The following is a 23664-nucleotide window of genomic DNA, read 5'->3' on the forward strand; positions in this document are numbered from 1 at the left end:
GGTAAATCTTCTGAGACATGTCATGTGAAATGTGACTGTCAGTCTGTAGTAACATGGCTCAGAGCGTCACAGGCGGAAGGTCATGGAGCAATAGAACGGAAGCGAGATAGATGCAGTGTTCATATGCTAGTCGGAACTAGGAAACTCGGAAATGTCCGACTTGCTATTTATTTGAACGCGGCACGTGTATAACTACAACCAGTTAGCAAGTCGGACATTTCCAAGTTTCCTAGTTCCGACAAGCATGTGAACGCGGCATAATAGCCCATCCGCCATTGTGGAATAGAGTAAAGGATATTCCAATCTGGCAGTTTCAGAGTAAGTGATACATTGTAACCGAACGTCAACTAGATCGGAAACATTTAATACCACAGACAGATACAAAGTCGCGATCCTCGGCGCTCGAGAAAATATTGTAGGGAAAGATCTGACGACTGGAGAAAAACACCGCCTCTACATACAGAGATTGGATAACCCGAGACGAGCTGAGAAAAATACCGGAGTGCAGAAGCAGTAGAAACCGTGGACAGTCGCAAACAGAAATCCGTTTCGGCTCCTGGAGGATGTCTGCAACCACAGTCGATCAGGTGCTTATTGTTGACAACCCACTGTCGTGAAATGTTTGTAGTTGCAGTTTGATAATTGTCAACCGTTTTGTCAGCTGCTATCATTCAGTGTGGTAGGCATGTCATATAACATAGGCAAAAGTATTTGATATATGATAGCTATTAGCTGCTATGTAGGCCGAACCTTGAAGTAGCCTACCGGCTGCGCAGCGGTGGCAACAAGCTCCAGCTTGAGCCGGTTGCTGTATTCTGTACTATGCGGCACGTTTACTGGATGCCAGTGGGCGTTTGACATCCGGTCAATAATCACAAGGAAGCCGTAGGTCTATAAACTAGTCTAGGGCTGAATGTGTTTAAAATATTTGTTTGATATACAGCCACTGGTATAGAATCATTGTTTGTAATTCAGTAGCCTAGGCCTCACCTTGCATGAATGCTACCATCACTTTTCTCCCTATCAAACATAGACCTAATATGCTAAATCTGATGCATCTATTTTCTCTTTTTTTTGCACTTGCCCATTCTGATGTCAGAGACCCAAAGGACAAGGAAATAAAGGTATTCCTGTCACTGTACTATTTTACTATTGCATGGTTGTTGTGGAGTTTGATGGCAGTCAAAATGTTGTGTGACTAAGGAAATGCTTTGAAAACTGATAACAAGAGTGTAATTAAATCACTGCTTTCATCACTCTTCCACCACATTTTGGTGACCTGGTGTCATCAGTCAAAAGTAGGTCAACTAACCAAATATACCTATACACCACTGTGCCTGTCATATTATTGGGTGTTGTTCTACCCCAACTACTTAAAGGCAGTATAAGGGGGTTTATCAGCTGTTCATTATTCGTTTATAGATCTGTTAAACACAATGGTTTATTTTAGCCGAGAGACCTTTTTGGTTATATCACATTTAAAGAATAACCTAAGAACCATTTTTTCTCTCCAGTACAAAACGGATCAATGCATCAGAAGGATGGAGTAAACGATGAAGACTTTGAACCTTACCTAAGCAGCCAGACAAATCAGGTGAGAGAGTGTACCCATTGTGTCCAAGCCTGTCAGCTATGCAACTTGACGTTCCACAGCATAGAGGGGATATGTGTTATTGGCACCTTTTGAACCTGCATGAACCCTCAGAATAGTGTCTTATAGTGATATATGAAGGTGTATAGAGTGTATAGAGTGTAGTCTACGTGAAGGAGGAGCTATTGACAGATTACTGACTCATTTTTAAATGGAAAAGTATTAAAAATGACCTTTTGATAGTGGAATTATTGTTGATTTTTTATTTATTTTTTGTACTAAAAAGAAAACTGGGTGGTGTTCATCATCTTGGGCCTGGGCAAAGCTTACTTTGTCTTATAGAATTCTAGTGGAATGTAGCCAAGAACAAACCCACCATCAACCATGCCAATTTACTTATAAAATACATTCTTGTTGTTGTAATAATTGTCAGAGTTCACAACAGACAGATTATTATAAAACTGTTGCTGTCTTCACTTGTTGCTATGGGAAACATTTGATAGAGCTGGTATCTATAATTTCCACTGAAAGCCAATCTTGCTCCTTAAGAAGAACGCTGATTTATTTCTTAGATACGGTTTTGAAGAGAGATGGGCAAGATTTGTCTTAGCTTCTATCATTAAGGTCATCCATTAACTGACCCCTGTTCTCCCCTTCTGCAGAATAACAGCTACCCACCAATGTCCGACCCCTACATGCCCAGCTACTATGCTCCCTCCATAGGCTTCCCTTACTCCCTGGGAGAGGCGCCCTGGTCCACTGCGGGGGACCCCCCCATGCCCTACCTGACCACCTATGGACAGATGAGCAATGGCGAGCACCACTTTATCCCTGACGGGGTGTTCAGCCAGCCGGGCGCCCTGGGCAACACCCCTCCCTTCCTCAGCCAGCACGGCTTCAACTTCTTCCCTGGAAACGCAGACTATTCCACCTGGGGCACCAGTGTCTCTCAGGGCCAGTCCACACAGAGCAATGCCTATAGTAATAGTTATGGTTACACCCCTAGTTCCCTGGGGAGGGCTATAACTGATGGACAGGCGGGCTTCAGCAGTGACGCCCAGCTCAGTAAGGTCCCGGTGCTGAGCAGCATTGAGCAGGGCATGACTGGGTTAAAACTGGGAACGGACATGGGCGCCGCAGTCACCAAGACTGTCGGCTCACCCCTCGGGGGCATGAGTAGCATGGCGGCCAATAGCATGCCACCGTTGGTTAGTTCCTCAGCCCCCAAACCCACGTCCTGGGCGGCCATCGCCAGGAAGCCGGCCAAGCCCCAGCCCAAGGTCAAGCCCAAAGCCAACATGGGGATGGGGGGCCCTACCATTCCCCCGCCGCCCATCAAGCACAACATGAACATTGGCACCTGGGACGATAAGGGCTCCCTCAACAAGCCCCCCTTAGCTCAGACCATGATGCCCCCTCAGACCATGGTGCAGCAGACCCTGATGGGCCAGCCCCTGCTGCAGAGCCCTCTGCCCCACCAACATCAGCCCCAACATCAGCCCCAACACCAGCACCAACACCAGCAGCACCACCAACCCTTTCAGCTGCAGTCGCTCCAGTCCCCCCAACACCCCCAGCAGATTCCCCCAGGCCCCCCACACCCCCACCAACACCCCCACCCCCACCAGAACTTTTCCTCCCAGCCCGGACCCCCCCAACCCATGCATCAACACCAACACTCCCAGCTCCCACCCCAGAACCGCTGGGTGGCTCCTCGGAACAGGGGCACCTTCAACCAGGGAGGGGCGGAAGGCTTTGGGATGGGTGTTGGTGTTGGTGGGGTCCCCCTCAGTGCCTCTCCCTGCTCCGGGGAGGTGCACCCCGTGTTAGAGAAACTGCGGGCCCTCAACAACTACAACCCCAAAGACTTTGAGTGGAACCTGAAGAACGGCCGTGTGTTCATCATCAAGAGCTACTCCGAGGACGACATCCACCGCTCCATCAAGTACTCCATCTGGTGCAGCACCGAGCACGGCAACAAGCGCCTGGACGGGGCCTACCGCTCGCTGGGGGCCAAGGGGCCCCTCTACCTGCTGTTCAGCGTCAACGGCAGTGGTCATTTCTGCGGCATGGCGGAGATGCGCTCGCCTGTGGATTACAACTCCTACGCAGGCGTTTGGTCTCAGGACAAGTGGAAGGGCAAGTTTGAGGTGAAGTGGGCGTTTGTGAAGGACGTGCCCAACAACCAGTTGAGGCACATCAGGCTGGAGAACAATGACAACAAGCCCGTCACCAACTCCAGGGACACTCAGGAGGTGCCTCTGGAGAAGGCCAAGCAAGTGCTTAAAATTATCGCAACTTTCAAGCATACCACCTCAATCTTTGATGACTTTGCACATTATGAGAACCGCCAGGAGGAGGAAGAGGCCCTGCGGAGGGTGAGAGAACCGTGCTGCTGACATACACACACACACACACATATAACACACACACACCCACCCCTATCGTATCAGCTGACAGCAGCAGAGTGTCTATATGAGTTTGACTGACTAGTGACCATCTGTCACACAGTGTAGTACTGGTCAGTGTCTATCATCTGAGGTCTTAGTTCATAGGCCTCTAGTCTACTCCCATGTTCCATTTCTACCAGTTATTACTCCCATGTTCCATTTCTACCAGTGTTATTACTCCATGGTGGTCGGTTCTACCAGTGTTATTACTCCCATGTTCCATTTCTACCAGTGTTATTACTCCCATGTTCCATTTCTACCAGTGTTATTACTCCCATGTTCCAGTTCTACCAGTGTTATTACTCCCATGTTCCATTTCTACCAGTGTTATTACTCCCATGTTCCATTTCTACCAGTGTTATTACTCCCATGTTCCATTTCTACCAGAGTTATTACTCCCATGTTCCATTTCTACCAGAGTTATTACTCCCATGTTCCATTTCTACCAGAGTTATTACTCCCATGTTCCAGTTCTACCAGAGTTATTACTCCCATGTTCCAGTTCTACCAGTGTTATTACTCCCATGTTCCAGTTCTACCAGAGTTATTACTCCCATGTTCCAGTTCTACCAGAGTTATTACTCCCATGTTCCAGTTCTACCAGTGTTATTACTCCCATGTTCCAGTTCTACCAGAGTTATTACTCCCATGTTCCATTTCTACCAGTGTTATTACTCCCATGTTCCATTTCTACCAGAGTTATTACTCCCATGTTCCAGTTCTACCAGTGTTATTACTCCCATGTTCCATTTCTACCAGAGTTATTACTCCCATGTTCCATTTCTACCAGTGTTATTATTCCATGGTGGTGGGTTCTACCAGTGTTGTTACTCCATGGTGGTGGGTACTACCAGTGTCATTACTCCATGGTGGTGGGTTCTACCAGTGTCATTGCTCCATAGTGGTGGGTTTTAGCAGTTTCATTACTCCATGGTGGTGGGTTCTACCAGTGTCATTACTCCATGGTGGTGGGTTTTAGCAGTTTCATTACTCCATGGTGGTGGGTTCTACCAGTGTCATTACTCCATGGTGGTGGGTTCTACCAGTGTCATTACTCCATGGTGGTGGGTTCTACCAGTGTCATTACTCCATGGTGGTGGGTTCTACCAGTGTCATTACTCCATGGTGGTGGGTTCTACCAGTGTCATTACTCCATGGTGGTGGGTTTCAGCAGTGTCATTACTCCATGGTGGTGGGTTTCAGCAGTGTTATTACTCCATGGTGGTGGGTTCTACCAGTGTCATTACTCCATGGTGGTGGGTTCTACCAGTGTCATTACTCCATGGTGGTGGGTTCTACCAGTGTCATTACTCCATGGTGGTGGGTTCTGCCAGTGTCATTACTCCATGGTGGTGGGTTCTGCCAGTGTCATTACTCCATGGTGGTGGGTTCTACCAGTGTCATTACTCAATGGTGGTGGGTTCTGCCAGTGTCATTACTCCATGGTGGTGGGTTCTACCAGGTTCATTACTCCATGGTGGTGGGTTCTACCAGGTTCATTACTCCATGGTGGTGAGGTAGGTTGATGTGTGGAATTAGCAGCCCGTCCCACAGGCCTGTCATCAGACCATCATCACTACCATCTTTGCCCACCAGTGGGTCTGCTTGGGTCCAACCAGGAAACCCTGTCTGATGAGGCAGCCATCTTGTGTGGCTGTGTGCTTCTGTGAGAGTGATCTGGAGAGTGGGACACATAGGGGTTTCCTGAAACAGGCTGCATTCCTCACATACCTCCCCTCAGACAAAGGCAGAAGTGGCTCTTATCTACCTTTGAACACCAGGCCTTTGGCAGACACAGGCTCCTCTTGCTTCATTAGCTGTTCTCTCCATCAGCCCAGCTCCACCCTGTGTGCCTAATGTGTTTCACTGGGAATTTCTGGGTTATGTTTCAACATGGTTCAACTGTTTTATATCTCAGGGTTATTCCGCAACGATTTGGAAAAAAATAACATTATTCTCTGGTTCTTCCTTGCGCAGGCAGACACACTTTAAGCCATAAAATACATACAACATTTTGAAGGTGGAAAACAACTAAAACACGGATTGTTTTAGGGATGGACCAGTGAGGAAAACATTTAAACCTTTTATCTTAAGCACACATTCCTAAGTAAAACAAAATATGCAAATCTATTAAGAAACCCCCCACACAACCTGCTCTCTTTCTCCTTCCCCTCTCTCTCATTTTCTCTCTCTGTTCTTTTCTCTCTCTCTGTTCTTTTCTCTCTCTCTCTGTTCTTTTCTCTCTCGCTCTCTGTTCTTTTCTCTCGCTCTCTGTTCTTTCTCTCTCTCTCTCTCTCTCTCTCTGTTCTTTTGTCTCTCGCTCTCCTTCCCTTTCTCTATCATACATATTTGAAGTCCAGGTTTTCAGGAACACTGAAAACAACTTGTTAGTAGGAAGTGTGTTTTGATGGTTGCTGAGATAGCGCTGTGTAGCCTAGTGTGGGGCAGGCGAGAGGCTCTGCTGTTGTAGCCCTGACCCCTCTACATGACAACACAGGTCCTGACAGAACCCTCGCTGGCTCACTTTCCCCAGCCTGACAAGGTTAATTGACCCACATTGTTGGGCCTATCTCCTCTCACTCTGAGGGATGTCAAGTGGAGTGGTCTGTAGCATGTCATCTCCGAGGCTTGAAGCTAACAATGCTAAGTTAACTGTGGAGACTGAGACAGTATACAGGATGAACAGTATAGACCTAGATCAGTAGATTGAAATATTTGCACAGGTGTGTTTGTCAATGTTGTCTGTGGGATGTGTGTGTCAGTGTCAATATGGCAGTCCCCCAAATTAACCCTTCAGTGCATGAGTTCAGTAGGTGGATGTGAGTAGGTGGGTGGGTGGGTGGGTGGGTGGATGTGAGTAGGTGGGTGGGTGGATGTGAGTAGGTGGGTGGGTGGGTGGGTGGATGTGAGTAGGTGGGTGGGTGGGTGGGTGGATGTGAGTAGGTGGGTGGGTGGATGTGGGTGGGTGGATGTGAGTAGGTGGGTGGGTGGATGTGGGTGGGTGGATGTGAGTAGGTGGGTGGGTGGGTGGATGTGAGTAGGTGGGTGGGTGGGTGGATGTGAGTGGGAGGGTGGATGTGAGTAGGTGGGTGGGTGGGTGGATGTGAGTGGGTGGGTGGATGTGAGTAGGTGGGTGGGTGGGTGGGTGGATGTGAGTGGGTGGGTGGATGTGAGTAGGTGGGTGGGTGGGTGGGTGGATGTGAGTAGGTGGGTGGGTGGATGTGAGTAGGTGGGTGGGTGGGTGGATGTGAGTAGGTGGGTGGGTGGGTGGATGTGAGTGGGTGGGTGGATGTGAGTAGGTGGGTGGGTGGGTGGGTGGATGTGAGTAGGTGGGTGGGTGGATGTGAGTAGGTGGGTGGGTGGATGTGAGTAGGTGGGTGGGTGGATGTGAGTGGGTGGGTGGATGTGAGTGGGTGGGTGGATGTGAGTAGGTGGGTGGGTGGATGTGAGTGGGTGAGTTGATGTTAGGGATGGGCATTCTAGACATTTTGAGATTGTTGGAGAACTCGCATGACATTTTTCCGATTTACACGACTGAAAGAAAAAATGTGTACATTTATCTATATGCCAACAGATCGCACCAATGCCTAATTAATCATAACCATTACAGATAACATCCTAATTGTTAATTAATAATATCAACTGGTTATATTATATTGTGGAACACAATCTTCATAAAGTAACCACAGCAGTGGCTCTTGCTTGTAGAAGCCTATGGCTGTGCAATGACAGCCTTGTTTTGTTATTTTAGCAGACAAGACACTCTTATTTCTCCAGCCCTTACAACAGTCAAGACAAACCTATTGTATAGTAAACAAAAAACATGACTAAAATAGAACAGAATATTTTTCTAAATGAAAATGTTGCCAGTGTGAAGTGATGCACATCTTGTGCCTGAGGCAGATATTTTCAGTGATCATTTCAAACAGGGCTCAATTTGGTGAGTTGAAAGACCATTTTTTTCAGGGTTACAAACCAAAATTGGTTTTTATTTTCGATATACAGACATTCGATTTAGTTTATTCTGTTTGTTCGTTGGAATTTTTTTAATAGATGAACAATTCCACATTGAATACTGCATGATGATGAATTATGGCCACAACACCTGTTTGCTGAGTAGGCAATGCTAATTGATTATGATGAAAAATACACTCTTTGTCTTTATCAAACTAATCTTTTTGCCTATTTTCAGAGTGGAACCTGTCTATATTTAGGGTGGGTTATAGCCTAGGCTAAACAATTCTAAATGGCACTAGCAGTTCACAAAGTATCTCAAGTGGACAGCAGATGGGACGCAATCAATCCAAAACTGCAGCGCGTTGTTGGAACATATTTTTCTACTTTAATCAACCAGTCCGTTTCGAATTTGTGATTGAACTGTCATCATTTGACAAAGAATATAGCTTGTGTGTCCCATCAGTTAGATACGTTTTTTCAGGCATTTCATTTCTGTCGGCCTAACAGGAGGGAGCGGTCGGAATGCAATTGAGTGAATGAGACACTGAGGGGAAATGGAATTTAGGGAGAACAGCTGTGTGCACTGTGTTATTTATGTCATGTTTTGTTGTGCCCCACAAATGGAACACGAGAGTAAAAGCTAATAAACGTTGTCTCCATGACAACATCTCACTTGCCCATTCGGGTAGCCACAAAGCACATTCCACCAAATAATTGTACAGCACGAAAAAAAGGCATCTCTGTTTAAAGACCGAGCTTTGACATCTGTTCAAGAACTTGTACTCATGTCCATCTCTAGTGGATGTGAGTGGGTGGACGTGAGTGGGTGGCCTTAGGTGGACACAGACACAATAACATGTTGGTCGAGTATACATATTTTGCAGATTGTTATCACAGGTGCAGCAAAATTGTTTTCTAGCTCCAACAGTGCAGTAATACCAAACAATACAAAAACAAATCCCCCAAATAAAAATGGAATTATGAAATATCAGAACGAGCGATGTCAGATGTGTATGGGGTGTTTAGACAGTATATGAATAGAAAAGCTGTGTACAGCAGTAGTTATATATAGGATGAACCTTGATTAGAATACAGTATACTGTATACACAGGAAGATCAATTTGGTGAGTTCAAAGACCATTTTTTTTCAGGGTTACAAACCAAAATCGTTTTTTATTTTCGATATACAGACTTAGTTATATATATACTCGATTTAGTTTATTCTGCTTGTTCTTTGGAATGTTCTAAATAGATGAACAATTCCACATTGAATACTGCATGATGATGAATTATAGCCACAGCATCTGTTTGCTGAGTAGGCAAAGCGTGAGCACCAAGCCTCATGCAACGGAAAAATGTCAGATAAAGCAATTTCAAAGATTTGGCTGTTTTTAATCTTTTCTATGCTGTAATAAAGGCTTTTAAAAAATGGTTTCATTAGAACAGACTGGTATTACTTATCATGTATTTAGTATTGATTACACTGTTCCAAACAGGCAGAAAAATAATATTGTAATCTAACTGCACCGGTTTGTCACACACAATATGCACGCAGCTCTCGCTCTTTATACCCTCCATTTTCTTCATCAAATCAAATGTCTTCCACAGATCTGACTTCCTCTTTCCCTCCTGAGCAACCAGTAAACATTTTCCCGTTTCAAGTTTATTTTTCATGTCCCCCTTTACATCCGTGCTACTGTGTTGGGAGTTTGTTATAACTCATTTATTGATGTGATTATGACAGACTAGAGGACAGGCCTTATTGGTCACATGCATGCGATGCTTACATGTTTCACGTAAAGAGAGCAAGGGTTGAGCGAATAGGGAATGTTTTTCCTGAGGAAATTAGAGATTTCGGTAACAGAACTTTTCAGTCAGAAACAAGTAAGAAACTAAATGGCTGAAATGATTTGCAGCTTCAGCACAGACAGCACAATAAACGCTGTGCTGTGGTACCTTTTCGCGGCATTAGGGAGGAGAGCGAGACAACATGTGCCTATCACACAGACACTCACTGTAAACATTTTTTACAGAGTGACCATCGGGCTCTTTCTTGAGTCATTTGTGTCTTAATTATTTAATCAAACAGTGTGCTAAAAGCATCAGACAAGCACAGTGCATATGTACAGTCGTGGCCAAAAGTTTTGAGAATGACACAAATATACATTTTCACTAAGTCTGCTGCCTCAGTTTGTATGACGGCAATTTGCATATACTCCAGAATGTAATGACGAGTGATCAGATGAATTGCAATTAATTCCCAAAAACTTTTCCACTGCATTTCAGCCCTGCCACAAAAGGACCAGCTGACATCATCTCAGTGATTCTCTCGTTAACACAGGTGTGAGTGTTGACGAGGACACGGCTGGAGATCACTCTGTCATGCTGATTTGAGTTCGAATAACCGACTGGAAGCTTCAAAAGGAGGGTGGCGCTTGGAATCATTGTTCTTGCTCTGCCATTGTTGCCTGCAAAGAAACATGTGCCGTCATCATTACTTTGCACAAAAAGGGCTTCACGGGCAAGGATATTGCTGCCAGTAAAATTACACCTAAATCAAACATTTATTGAATCATCAAGAACTTCATGGAGAGCAGTTCAATTGTTGTGAAGAAGGCTTCAGGGCGCCCAAGAACGTCCAGCAAGCGCCAGGACCGTCTCCTAAAGTTGAATCAGCTACGGGATCGGGGCACCACCAGTACAGGGCTTGCTCAGGAATGGCAGCAGGCAGGTGTGAGAGCATCTGAACGCACAGTGAGGCAAAGACTTTTGGAGGATGGCCTGGTGTCAAGAAGGGCAGCAAAGAAGCCACTTCTCTCCAGGAAAAACATCAGGAACAGACTGATATTCTGCAGAAGGTACAGGGATTGGACTGCTGAGGACTGGGGTGAAGTCATTTTCTCTGATGAATCCCCTTTCTGATTGTTTGGGGCATCCAGAAAAAAAGCTTGTCCTGAGAAGACAAGGTGAGCGCTACCATCAGTCCTGTGTCATGCCAACAGTAAAGCATCCTGAGCATCCTGATTCATGTGTGGGGTTGAATCTCAGCCAAGGGGATGGGCTCACTCACAATACTCCCTCAGAACACAGCCATGAATAAAGAATGGTACCAACACATCCTCTGAGAACAACTTCTCCCAACCATCCAGGAAAAGTTTGGTGACGAACAATGCTTTTTACAGCATGATGGAGCACCTTGCCATAAGGCAAAAGTGATAGCTAAGTGGGTCTGGGAACAAAACATCAATATTTTGGGTCCATGGCCAGGAAACTCCCCAGACCTTCATCCCATTGAGAACTTGTGGTCAAACCTCAAGAGGCGGGTGGACAAACAAAAACCCACAAACTCCAAGCATTGATTATGCAAGAATGGGCTGCCATCAGTCAGGATGTGGCCCAGAAGTTAATTGACAGCATGTTAGGGCGGATTGCAGAGGTCTTGAAAAAGAAGGGTAAACACTGCAAATATTGATTCTTTGCATCAACTTCATGTAATTGTCAATAAAAGCCTTTGACACTTATGAAATGCTTGTAATTATACTTCAGTATTCCATAGTAACATCTGACAAAAATATCTAAAGACACTGAAGCAGCAAACTTTGTGGAAATTAATATTTGTGTCATTCTCAAAACTTTTGATTTTATTCCAACACGTCTATATGGAAATATAAATTTAAACATTTGACCAATTGATTGGTCGAGAGAACAGGAAGTCTCTCGGTCGACCAATAATTATTTTAGTCAGGGACAGCCCTAAAGCGTTTCACCCTATCCACTGTGGCTTCGTCGACATTATCTGCTGAAGTCTACGATCAGCTCCTTTTGTTTTCTTGACGTTGAGGGAAAGGTTATTTTCCTGCCACCACTCTGCTAGGGCTCTCACCTCCTCCCTATAGGCTGTCTTGTCATTGTTGGTAATCGGGCCTATCACTGTTGTATTGTCAGCAAACTGGATGATTTAGCTGGAGACGTGCGTGGCCACACAGTCTTGAGTGAACAGGAAGTACAGGAGGGGGCTGAGCACCCACCCTTGAGGGGCCCCTGTGTTGAAGATCAGCGTAGTGGAAGTGTTTTTTCCTACCTTCTCCACCCGGGAATGGCCCGTCAGGAAGTCCAGGATCCAGTTGCAGAGGGAAGTGTTTCGTCCCAGGGCTCTGAGCTTGGAGGGTTCTATGGTGTTGAATACTGAGCTGTAGTCAATAAACAGCATTTGTTTATTATTATATTATTTCTCCAGTTGGAATAGGGCAGTGTGCAGTGCAATGGTGATTGTCATCAGTGGATTTGTTGCGGTCATATGCTAACTGAATTTGGTCTAGGGCGGCGAGTAAGGTGGAAGTGATATGATTCTTAAGTAGCCTCTCAAAGCACTTCATGATGACAGAAGTGAGTGCTACGATAGTCATTTAGTTCAGTTACCTTTGCTTTCCTGGATACAGGAACAATGATGGACATCTTGAAGCAAGTGGGGAGAACAGACGGGTATAGGGAGAGCTTGAATATGTCTGTATACACTCCAGCCAGCTGGTCTGCCCATGCTCTCAGCCCTAGTCGTCATCAGCTGGTCTGCCCATGCTCTAAGCCCTAGTCGTCATCAGCTGGTCTGCCCATGCTCTAAGCCCTAGTCGTCATCAGCTGGTCTGCCCATGCTCTAAGCCCTAGTCGTCATCAGCTGGTCTGCCCATGCTCTAAGCCCTAGTCTTCATCAGCTGGTCTGCCCATGCTCTAAGCCCTAGTCGTCATCAGCTGGTCTGCCCATGCTCTAAGCCCTAGTCGTCATCAGCTGGTCTGCCCATGCTCTCAGCCCTAGTCGTCATCAGCTGGTCTGCCCATGCTCTCATCACTAGTCGTCATCAGCTGGTCTGCCCATGCTCTCATCACTAGTCGTCATCAGCTGGTCTGCCCATGCTCTCATCACTAGTCGTCATCAGCTGGTCTGCCCATGCTCTCATCACTAGTCGTCATCAGCTGGTCTGCCCATGCTCTCAGCCCTAGTCGTCATCAGCTGGTGAAAATCAGTCACCCGTCATCATTAACAGTTAAGGGAACACTCAGCCATTATGAGGATTACAGTTACAGAAACTAGCCTTTGAAAGAAAGGAGAGTTTGAATCGTCACTCAGAGTTCCACAAGCAAGAACTCATCTTGGTAGAACTCTTCAGTTGACACCACTGTGTGACATACACAAATGTTGAAGTGAAGTGCATGTATGTTCCTTGGGGATTTGGCCCTTAGATGTTTAACTTGCAATGTCTTGCATCACTGAGCTTTTATCACATAAACGGAGGACAAGCGATTCAGTCAAAGAAATACTAATTTCCCTGAGGATGTTTTCTAACAGTATTCCATGTGTTTTTTCCCCCCTCCCACTTATGCATCCTCTAATTTGGTTTATTTTCCCCTCTCTCTCTTTCTTTCCTCAGGAGCGGAATAGAAATCAACAGTAACCATACAGAGATCTCCCTGCTAGAAGGCAAACACTAATGACATAGGACCTTTAAATAATTAGCCTAACCACACGGAAACTAAGGGTTTTGCCATCTTTTCTGCTGAAGACAACAACGACATCGTATCTCGTGACGTGAACACGACGACGGACTCGCCTGTATCAGTTCTCTGGTGATGTACCCCAGTGTTCCTGTCTGGGGGGAAAAGGAAAGAACTCACTTTAAACTCTTCTAAAACAGCCTCTACCAATACCCTGAACTCTCCAATAACTCTCTGAAAGCACTTTCAGTCCTTCTAAAACAGCCTCTACCAATACCCTGAACTCTCCAATAACTCTCTTAAAGCACTTTCAGTCCTTCTAAAACAGCCTCTACCAATACCCTGAACTCTCCAATAACTCTCTGAAAGCACTTTCAGTCCTTCTAAAACAGCCTCTACCAATACCCTGAACTCTCCAATAACTCTCTTAAAGCACTTTCAGTCCTTCTAAAACAGCCTCTACCAATACCCTGAACTCTCCAATAACTCTCTTAAAGCACTTTCAGTCCTTCTAAAACAGCCTCTACCAATACCCTGAACTCTCCAATAACTCTCTTAAAGCACTTTCAGTCCTTCTAAAACAGCCTCTACCAATACCCTGAACTCTCCAATAACTCTCTGAAAGCACTTTCAGTCCTTCTAAAACAGCCTCTACCAATACCCTGAACTCTCCAATAACTCTCTGAAAGCACTTTCAGTCCTTCTAAAACAGCCTCTACCAATACCCTGAACTCTCCAATAACTCTCTGAAAGCACTTTCTCTCTGGACTTCTGTTTGTTATAACTAACTGACTAACCAGTGTAGTTGCTTTTTCTGAGGCTTTCACCAGATTATTTGTCGTTTTTTGTTAAGTTTTTAATACCTCCCAAATTTTGGGGAAGAAAAATGTAGTTCCCCTCCCCCCATGAACTTCAGCACCTTCAGACAAGATTAAAAAAGGTATAATGTGTAACAAAATCATTTACTTGAATCTGCACTCGGCTTGTGATTGATTGACAGGTGAGAGAAATGACAGGACACGCCCCAAAATAATGCCAATCATTAGACGAACCCGGCCCTTACTCCCGCCCCTTTATTTCTGCATCTGTTTCTGTGTATCAAACGATGAGATGGATGATGTAGTGAGCTGGGTGAACGGCAGTTATTACACATGTTTGTTTAATTTCTCATGATTATTATGTAACTCTGAAGTGCATTTGTCTGAGGAGAAATCTGCTCTGCGGTAACAGTCGCCTTGGTAGCTGTCGGTAACTTGTCTTTTATTCTGTTGTTAATGTACTGTACCGTACCTCAGGCTAAAGCTGGGGCCTGTTCAGGAGGCTTCAATGTTACACAACATTTAGATAGCAAATGCATTGTGTAGAGTAGAGAGGATTCTCTGTTATGTTGGGAATCAGGGAATCTTGTCAGCTCTATACATTCTGTTTCCATCTGCAATGTTGGGTAATATTTCACCTCACTGAGCAGGCCCCAGGCTCTCTGTCTCTGAAGAACTCTATAACGCTTTTGGGATGACCCTCCTCCCCTGGCGTTCCTGGCTCCAGGTAGAAGTTACCATTAACCACAGATCTGGGATCAGATACTTCACCCCACACCCTAACCTAAACCATGAGGGGGATGAAAGATATATCTGATCATAGATCAGTGGTTAGGAGTGACTTCAGCCTACTGCCCATTTGCTGCTTGGTGTAACAGAGGTTTCCTGAAAGCTGAACATCACCAAGGAAGTGAGCATTTTCTCCTCAAGGTGTCTCGCTAGCGAAAATAAACATTACCCATGTTTAGTGAAACAAATGCTTCTGAGTTGTTACTTCCCGGGAATTGAACATAACATAACATAACATTGTGCTTGGAGCTCTGCTGAATGGGTATACACTGGAAGTTAGACCTGAGACACAGTTGAGACTCACCTTCTCTTGTTCAAAACTGACCCCAAATCAAGTGAAATGCATGAAGGGTTAAAACACTAGTACCCACTGTGTCATCCATTTGTTGTTTCTGCAAATGATCCTATAATATAACAGCTTTTAGTGCTATCTGGTATCCTTGGGATGTCCCTAGCCTAAATCCTTAACCCTTACCTAACCTTAACCCTTACCGAACCTTAACCCTTACCTAACCTTAACCCTTACCTAACCTTAACCCTTACCTAAACTTAACCCTTACCTAACCTTAACCCTTACCTAACCTTAACCCTTACCTTACCTAACCTTAACCCTTACCTAACCTTAACCCTTACCTAACCTTAACCCTTACCTAACCTTAACCCTTACCTAACCTTAACCCTTACCTAACCTTAACCCTTACCTTACCTAACCTTAACCCTTACCTTACCTTAACCCTTACCTAACCTTAACCCTTACCTAACCTTACCTAACCTTAACCCTTACCTAACCTTAACCCTTACCTTACCTAACCTTAACCCTTACCTAACCTTAACCCTTACCTAACCTTAACCCTTACCTAACCTTAACCTTTACCTAACCTTAACCCTTACCTTACCTAACCTTAACCTTAACCCTTACCTAACCTTAACCCTTACCTAACCTTAACCCTTACCTTACCTAACCTTAACCCTTACCTAACCTTAACCCTTACCTAACCCTTACCTTACCTTACCTAACCTTAACCCTTACCTAACCTTAACCCTTACCTAACCTTAACCCTTACCTAACCTTAACCCTTACCTTACCTAACCTTAACCCTTACCTTACCTAACCTTAACCCTTACCTAACCTTAACCCTTACCTTACCTAACCTTAACCCTTACCTAACCTTAACCCTTACCTTACCTAACCTTAACCCTTACCTTACCTTAACCCTTACCTAACCTTAACCCTTACCTAACCTTACCTAACCTTAACCCTTACCTAACCTTAACCCTTACCTTACCTAACCTTAACCCTTACCTAACCTTAACCCTTACCTAACCTTAACCCTTACCTAACCTTAACCTTTACCTAACCTTAACCCTTACCTTACCTAACCTTAACCCTTACCTAACCTTAACCCTTACCTAACCTTAACCCTTACCTTACCTAACCTTAACCCTTACCTAACCTTAACCCTTACCTAACCTTAACCCTTACCTAACCTTAACCCTTACCTTACCTAACCTTAACCCTTACCTAACCTTAACCCTTACCTAACCTTAACCCTTACCTTACCTAACCTTAACCCTTACCTAACCTTAACCCTTACCTTACCTAACCTTAACCTTTACCTTACCTAACCTTAACCCTTACCTAACCTTAACCCTTACCTAACCTTAACCTTTACCTAACCTTAACCCTTACCTTACCTAACCTTAACCCTTACCTAACCGTAACCCTTACCTAACCTTAACCTAACCTTAACCCTTACCTAACCTTAACCCTTACCTAACCTTAACCCTTACCTAACCGTAACCCTTACCTAACCTTAAACCTAACCTTAACCCTTACCTAACCTTAACCCTTACCTAACCTTAACCCTTACCTTACCTAACCTTAACCCTTACCTAACCTTAACCCTTACCTAACCTTAACCCTTACCTAACCTTAACCTTTACCTAACCTTAACCCTTACCTTACCTAACCTTAACCCTTACCCTTACCTAACCGTAACCCTTACCTAACCTTAACCTAACCTTAACCCTTACCTAACCTTAACCCTTACCTAACCTTAACCCTTACCTAACCTTAACCCTTACCTAACCGTAACCCTTACCTAACCTTAAACCTAACCTTAACCCTTACCTAACCTTAACCCTTACCTAACCTTAACCCTTACCTAACCTTAACCCTTACCTTACCTAACCTTAACCCTTACCTTACCTAACCTTAACCCTTACCTAACCTTAACCCTTACCTAACCTTAACCCTTACCTAACCTTAACCTTAACCTTTACCTAACCTTAACCCTTACCTAACCTTACCTAACCTTAACCCTTACCTAACCTTAACCCTTACCTAACCTTAACCCTTACCTAACCTTAACCCTTACCTAACCTTAACCTTTACCTAACCTTAACCCTAACCTTACCTAACCTTAACCCTTACCTAACCTTAACCCTTACCTAACCTTAACCCTTACCTAACCTTAACCCTTACCTAACCTTAACCCTTACCTAACCTTAACCCTTACCTTACCTTAACCCTTACCTTAGCCATTTTACATTTCAACTTCAATGGGGCAACGTCAGAGTTGCACATCCCAAGGATCCACTTTTCCCAGCTTTTTAACTTTCACTAATATAAAATGCCCACAATTGACACGTCATAAGCTGTGTCCCAATAGCATGGCTTCTTCCACTCTCCTTCATCATGACTGATACTGCAGGCGAAACCACTTGACGTCTTCATTCGCTGTTCTTGAATATGAGTATAGTCCTGAATGTCAGGAGAAGTGCAGTATTTTAGTCTATGAGGACATACTTTAGCTATGACTATGCTAGATAACAGCCCTCCTATCCTACTTAAAGCCATGATCTGCTCTGTGTGTCTGTCTGATGACATCTGTAAGTAATAGACTGTAATTACACACCAAGGCATTTCCTGTTTCTGTTCTATAAAGGCTCTTTTCCATTGATGCCCATGTTTTCTGTTGTGTTGGACATTGGGAGGGAGAATGCAACTTTTGATAGTTGAATTAACATTCAGCCATGAACCATTTCTTCCTGTCTACCCTGTGGTTTGACCTATAGGCCTACTGTACCAATCTCTCCTTTAGTTGCTACTCTATTGCAGGGGTGGGCAACTAGATACAGCCATGGGCCGAATGGTCGGGGGGACGGAAAATAATTATAATGAAAGTAACAATCATTTCATACCTTGATTACATTGAGACACGATTACGTCATTTTTATGTATTTACTTGTGGGAATACTTGGGAACAGATTTCCTAAATTAAACAAATTTTTAGCTGAATTCCTGGTGATTTTACCATTTAATTTTTTTTTTTAATGAAAATAAATTTACTAAAAACTTTGGGGGCCCAAAAAAATCAGTTGCGGGCCGGCCGCCTGTTGCCAGCCCCTACTCTATTGCATTCTCTAATACAAAGTGCCAAAAATAAATAACCTTTCAGTTATTTACAGAAGTAAGGAAGTATAATTAATTTCAAACTGCATCACACTAACTCCGTTTTCAGTATCGTAAAAGCCACTCGATGGACTATACCAGGTGTACTCAAATCTGACCCGGCCTTTTCTGTTCTACCTGATAATTAATTGTACACACCTGGTGTCCCTGGTGTAAATAAGTCCCTGAAGGGAACAATGCAACTGGCTTTGATGCCCAGAGTTCTGGCTTCGAGGTCCAGAGTTGAGTTTGAAGGGACTATACAGTTCCTGAGGTACATGCGTGTTGTAGTTTAGTATATGTCCACTAGATGGTGCCATTGTATCATTTGCAACTTGGACCCATGGACTGCAGTGTGGAGTGGTCCTATTTGAAGTAATGCTGTGTGTTTCATGTCCTGTGATTTGTCTCCCTTGTATAAAAGACACAATAGCACCTCGTTACCCAACAGCTCCTCCAAACCCTCCACATGCAATTATACACAGCTCACAGACACTTGTTGTGCAAACTGCACCTTCGTCTGAGCAATTAATGCCGGCTTGCCAAGGATGTCCTTTACACAGAGAGAGCGAGAGAGAGCGAGAGAGGGGGAAAGAGAGAGAACCCTCTTTGTGTGTGACAAAGAGTTGTAATTATATTGGAGGAGGCTCTGGATTGGGACTCTCCTCTCTGTCCTCCTCTGCCTGTTCATTTGTACATCCATCAGGCTTTCTGCAGACAGCCTCTGAAAGGACTCACACTCTCCCTGCATTCCTCTGTGAGGGAAACCAAAGCAGGCCACTAATAATTGTAGAATAGAATAGCAGAACGCTTAACACAATTACTGGGTGCTAGCTGCACGTGGCAGTGTTGTTGAGATGCACAAAGGGCCGAATATGCTAATGGAGGTTTCGTTCAGAGGTTGAATTAGCTTGCGGCAGATCTAACAATAGAGAGCATGACCTCTGACCTCTACTCTATTAGCTCAGCTAATGCCCAATGATGATGTTGTGGAGGCTTTTGTATTGTGATGTGGATTACCTTATTGTGTTTGTGGAGTTTATGCAGCTATTATACAGTAGTTGTGTATATTTGACTCAAATTGGTTGTGTTCATTAGTCTGTTGTGTTGCCAATGAACTCGTCAAAACGGCTCCAAAGGGATGCCTTTAACAAGCCCCAAAATGTCATTTTCGGAGCAGAAATCCTGTAGCGTAGGGATTAGATGAGATGAGAGGAAAGGAGACTTGTCTCCTGGATTCCTCTGATTCCTTTGAAGTTTCAGCTGCATTGAAGACTTGTCAAGACAAGGCTGGGGGCAAGGTTAGGTCACGCCTCTGCTCTGCACCGCTGACATTTCTCTCGATTCTGTTTTGAATGTTTCCACACTCTCGGCCCCGGCACGTCTGGTCTCTCCTACAAGCCCAACCTTGACATGAGGCGTATTGATGACCATGCTCAGTGACATTTAGTGATCTTAGGGTGACAACCTGACATTATTTCAAAGAATGTTTTTGTTTGTCAGTTCAGAGCTGTTGGAATCAGGGGGTCAAAGGGTGCCCAAGGGTGTTGGGAAACCCAATACCAACGGAGAGCTCGGTTTGTTGTTTTGAAAGTCTCAAAAGTGTTCTATTCGAAAAGTTTGGTTACTGGCTACCTTTTGAATTTGGATCTTGCAACGTGGTTAGCATCAGTTGCTGGGTACGCTGCTATCTGACCAGAGTTCCTGCCAACCAAAAGTGTGAAGAGATGCTTGGCGTAGCAGGTAGCCTAGCTGCTATCAAGCTAGCAATGTTTCCTGAAAGATGGAACACAGCCCGTGATACGGTTAGCCCTTGTGGCTGAGACTGCGGATTGTCCCGGACTTGTGGCTGTCTAAAACGCTGCTGTTTGTTGCTGTGTCTACCTGCCCTGCAACCTGCCACCTGGAACTGCGTGGAGTACCGGTGTTAGCCTACGTTGCTACCAGGACATCCAAAGCCCGTGGGGAGTAACAGAGAGGACAGTGTTTCTCTATCACAGGTGAAGGATCTTTTAAAACTAACAAAAGGCTTCTACAAGCATTTGTTACAAAACCAGGAAAATAGCTTCAAGAGCTTTGTCAAAATACTGATGGACTAACTAACAAAATAAAGTTTTTAAGACATGTAACTTTCAAAATGCATCCCTGTATGATGCATTTTAAAAGTTACATATCTTGAAAACTTGGTTGCTAACAAGCAAAACCTATTGGTACTATTTCAACAATGGTCTAATGAAAGAAAATACTTAGATAGTTTTGGGGTGTAGTTTTCATTAAAGAACAATTTGCTGTTCTTCCAAGGAGAGGTGGATGTCCTGAAAGAGGCTTTAGATGTCATCAGCATTGTCTATGAATCATTATTAACAAAGACTGGGAAACCTGACTATGTAGAGGGACAATCCAGGAGCAATAACATTGTTGTGGATGGCATACCAGACTCTTTACATGATAACTGGGCTGAGGTTGTGGAGAAAGTAAGAGAAATGATTACTGAACCGCTGCAGATGGAGAGTGCCCACACGTCTGGAAAACCTGTAACCAGCCCAGGTGACAGACCCAGGCCGATAGTGGTCGAGTTCCAAAGGTCTAAGGATAAGATGGCTGTTCTAGACGGAGCCAAGAACTTAAGAGTAACCAACATATCCCAGGACTATTCGGAAGTGGGGCGCCAGAGGCAGAAATAACTTATCTTAGCCATGAAAGCTGCCAGAGAGCATATGGGATATTGCTTACATCCTCTACGACAGGCTCATTGTCCACCCTCCATCCCAAAAGACTGGGAGGAATGAGAGAGCCAAGCTTCCGGGTCAGTAGTTTCAGCCCCACATCACACACACATACACCAACTGAAACTCACAAGTGCCTGATTGACTGACTCTATTAGCCAAACAATGTTCTTATCAAGCCATGGGTGTTTTTTTTCTTCATATTATGTCTACCTCCGATAAGCTTCCGAGGAAACGGCTAAAAATAGCCCATAATAATAAATCTAGCATTTGAAATAACGTTTATGAAATCAATAGCTTGATCAAATCACATAACAATATATTGGCCATCTCTGAGACTCACTTAGATAATGTATTTGATGATACAGCAGTAGCAATACAGGGATATGACATTTAAAAGAGACAGGAATGCCTATGGGGGAGGTGTTGCTGTATATGTTCAGAGCCATATTCCTGGATCTCATCTCTAATGTTGCTGAAGTGTTGTGGTTGCATGTTCGCCTGCCTCATCTAAAGTCTCTTCTTTTAGGGTGATGCTATAGGCCACCAAGTGCTAACATTCATTACGTGGATAATATGTGTGCAATGCTTGATCATGTGTTTGATGTTAACAGAGAGGTCTATTTTATGGGTGACCTGAATATAGAGTCGTTTTCATCAAGCTGTCCGCTCAAGAGGAAGTGGCTCACTGTAACCAGTGCCTGTAATCTGGTTCAGGTTATTAATCAATCTACCAGGGTGTTTACAAACAGTACAGGAACAACATCATCCACATGTATTGATCACCTTTTTATCAATACTGCAGCACTCTGCTCTAAAGCTGTATCCATACACATTGTATGTACTGACCATAATAGAGTGACCATATCTACAAAAGTCTAAGTTCCAAAGGCGGGTCCTAAGTTCTAGACTTCAGCTGAATCTGAAAATAAATAATGTGGCTGTTGAGAAAATTCAGGAGACAAAATGACTCGGTGTTACCTTGGATTGTAAGCAGTCATGGTCAAAACATATCGATGAAATGGTTGTAAAGATGGGGAGAGGTCTGTCCGTGATAAAGAGATGCTCTGCTTTTTGGCACCACACTCCACAAAGTCCTGCAGGCTCTAGTTTGATCTTCTATTCATTATTGCCCAATCATATGGTCAGGTGCTGCAAAGAAGGACCCAGAAAAACTGCAGCTTGCCCAGAACAAAGCGGCACGTCTTGCTCTTCACTGTAATTAGAGGGACGTTTTTGTTCTATATTTTATTTAACTAGGCAAGTCAGTTAAGAACAAATTCTAATTTACAATGACAGCCTACCAAAAGGCCTGCTGTGGGGACGGGGGCTGGGATTCAAAATAAAATAAAACAACACTACATAAAGAGACACCTAAGACGACAACATATCATGGAAGCAACACATGACAACGCAGCATAGTAGCAACACAACATGACAACAACATGGTAGCAACATGGTAGCAAATTGTCCAGTTTGAGTGTTTTTGCAGCTCGTTCCAGTTGCTAGCTGGAGCGAACTGAAAGGAGCTGCGACCCAGAGATATGTGTGCTTTGTGACTGGCAGAACGGGTGTTGTATGTGGAGGATGAGGGCTGCAGTAGGTATTATATATCAATACTATGCATTCCAGTCTCTCTTGGCTAAAAGTAGAGGAGAGACTGACTGCATCACTTCTTCTTTTTATAAGAAACTTTTATGTCTTGAAAATTACAAATTGTTTGCATAGACACAGCTCTGACACACACACTTAACCCAACAGACATGCCACCAGGGGTCTTTTCACAGTCCCCAAATCCAGAACAAATTCAAGAAAATGAACAGTATTATATAGAGCCATGATTGCATGGAACTCCCATCCCAGATTGCTCAAGTGAAAAGCAAACCTGGTTTTAAGAAACAGATAAATCAACAATTAAATCAAATTTTATTTGTCACATACACACAGTTAGCAGATGTTAATGTGAATGTAGCGAAATGCTTGTGCTTCTACTTCTGACAGTGAAGTAATATCTTACAAGTAATCTAACAATCCCCCAACAACTACCTAATACACACAAATCTAAAGGGGTGAATGAGAATATGTACATGTAAGTATATGGATGAGCGATGGCCGAGCGGCATAGGCATGGTGCAATAGATGGTATAAAATACAGCATATACTGTACATGTGATATGAGTAATGTAAGATATGTAAACATTATTAAAGTGACATTATATAGTGGCATTGTATAAAGTGACTAGTGATCCATTTATTAAAGTGGCCAGTGATTGGGTCAGCACACCTCTCTGCACAACGCCTCTCCCCTATTTGACCTAGATATTTTGTGTGTACTGTATGTATTGACATGTAGGCGATGTGTGACATTTTAAATGTATGTAGTTCTGTCCTC

General features: G+C 44.1%; 1 protein-coding gene across 1 annotated transcript; it reads left to right on the plus strand.

Annotated features, from left to right (window-relative positions):
- Positions 1-99: 99 nt before the first annotated feature.
- Positions 100-18056, plus strand: LOC135517240 (YTH domain-containing family protein 3-like). Its single transcript, XM_064941361.1, has 5 exons — positions 100-587; positions 1100-1124; positions 1515-1594; positions 2254-3969; positions 13422-18056. The coding sequence occupies exons 1-5, from the start codon at positions 564-566 to the stop codon at positions 13443-13445; spliced, it is 1869 nt and encodes a 622-aa protein (XP_064797433.1). The 5' UTR covers positions 100-563; the 3' UTR covers positions 13446-18056.
- Positions 18057-23664: the final 5608 nt, after the last annotated feature.

Source organism: Oncorhynchus masou, chromosome 28 (genome assembly GCF_036934945.1).
Source record: "Oncorhynchus masou masou isolate Uvic2021 chromosome 28, UVic_Omas_1.1, whole genome shotgun sequence".
Classification (NCBI taxonomy): domain Eukaryota; kingdom Metazoa; phylum Chordata; class Actinopteri; order Salmoniformes; family Salmonidae; genus Oncorhynchus; species Oncorhynchus masou.

Coding starts and splice junctions, on each gene's coding strand:
- LOC135517240 (XM_064941361.1), top strand. CDS start 564: ATGTCTGCAACCACAGTCGATCAG. Junction 1,125..1,514: donor CAAAGGACAAGGAAATAAAG/GTATTCCTGTCA, acceptor TTTTCTCTCCAG/TACAAAACGGATCAATGCAT. Junction 3,970..13,421: donor AGGAAGAGGCCCTGCGGAGG/GTGAGAGAACCG, acceptor TTCTTTCCTCAG/GAGCGGAATAGAAATCAACA.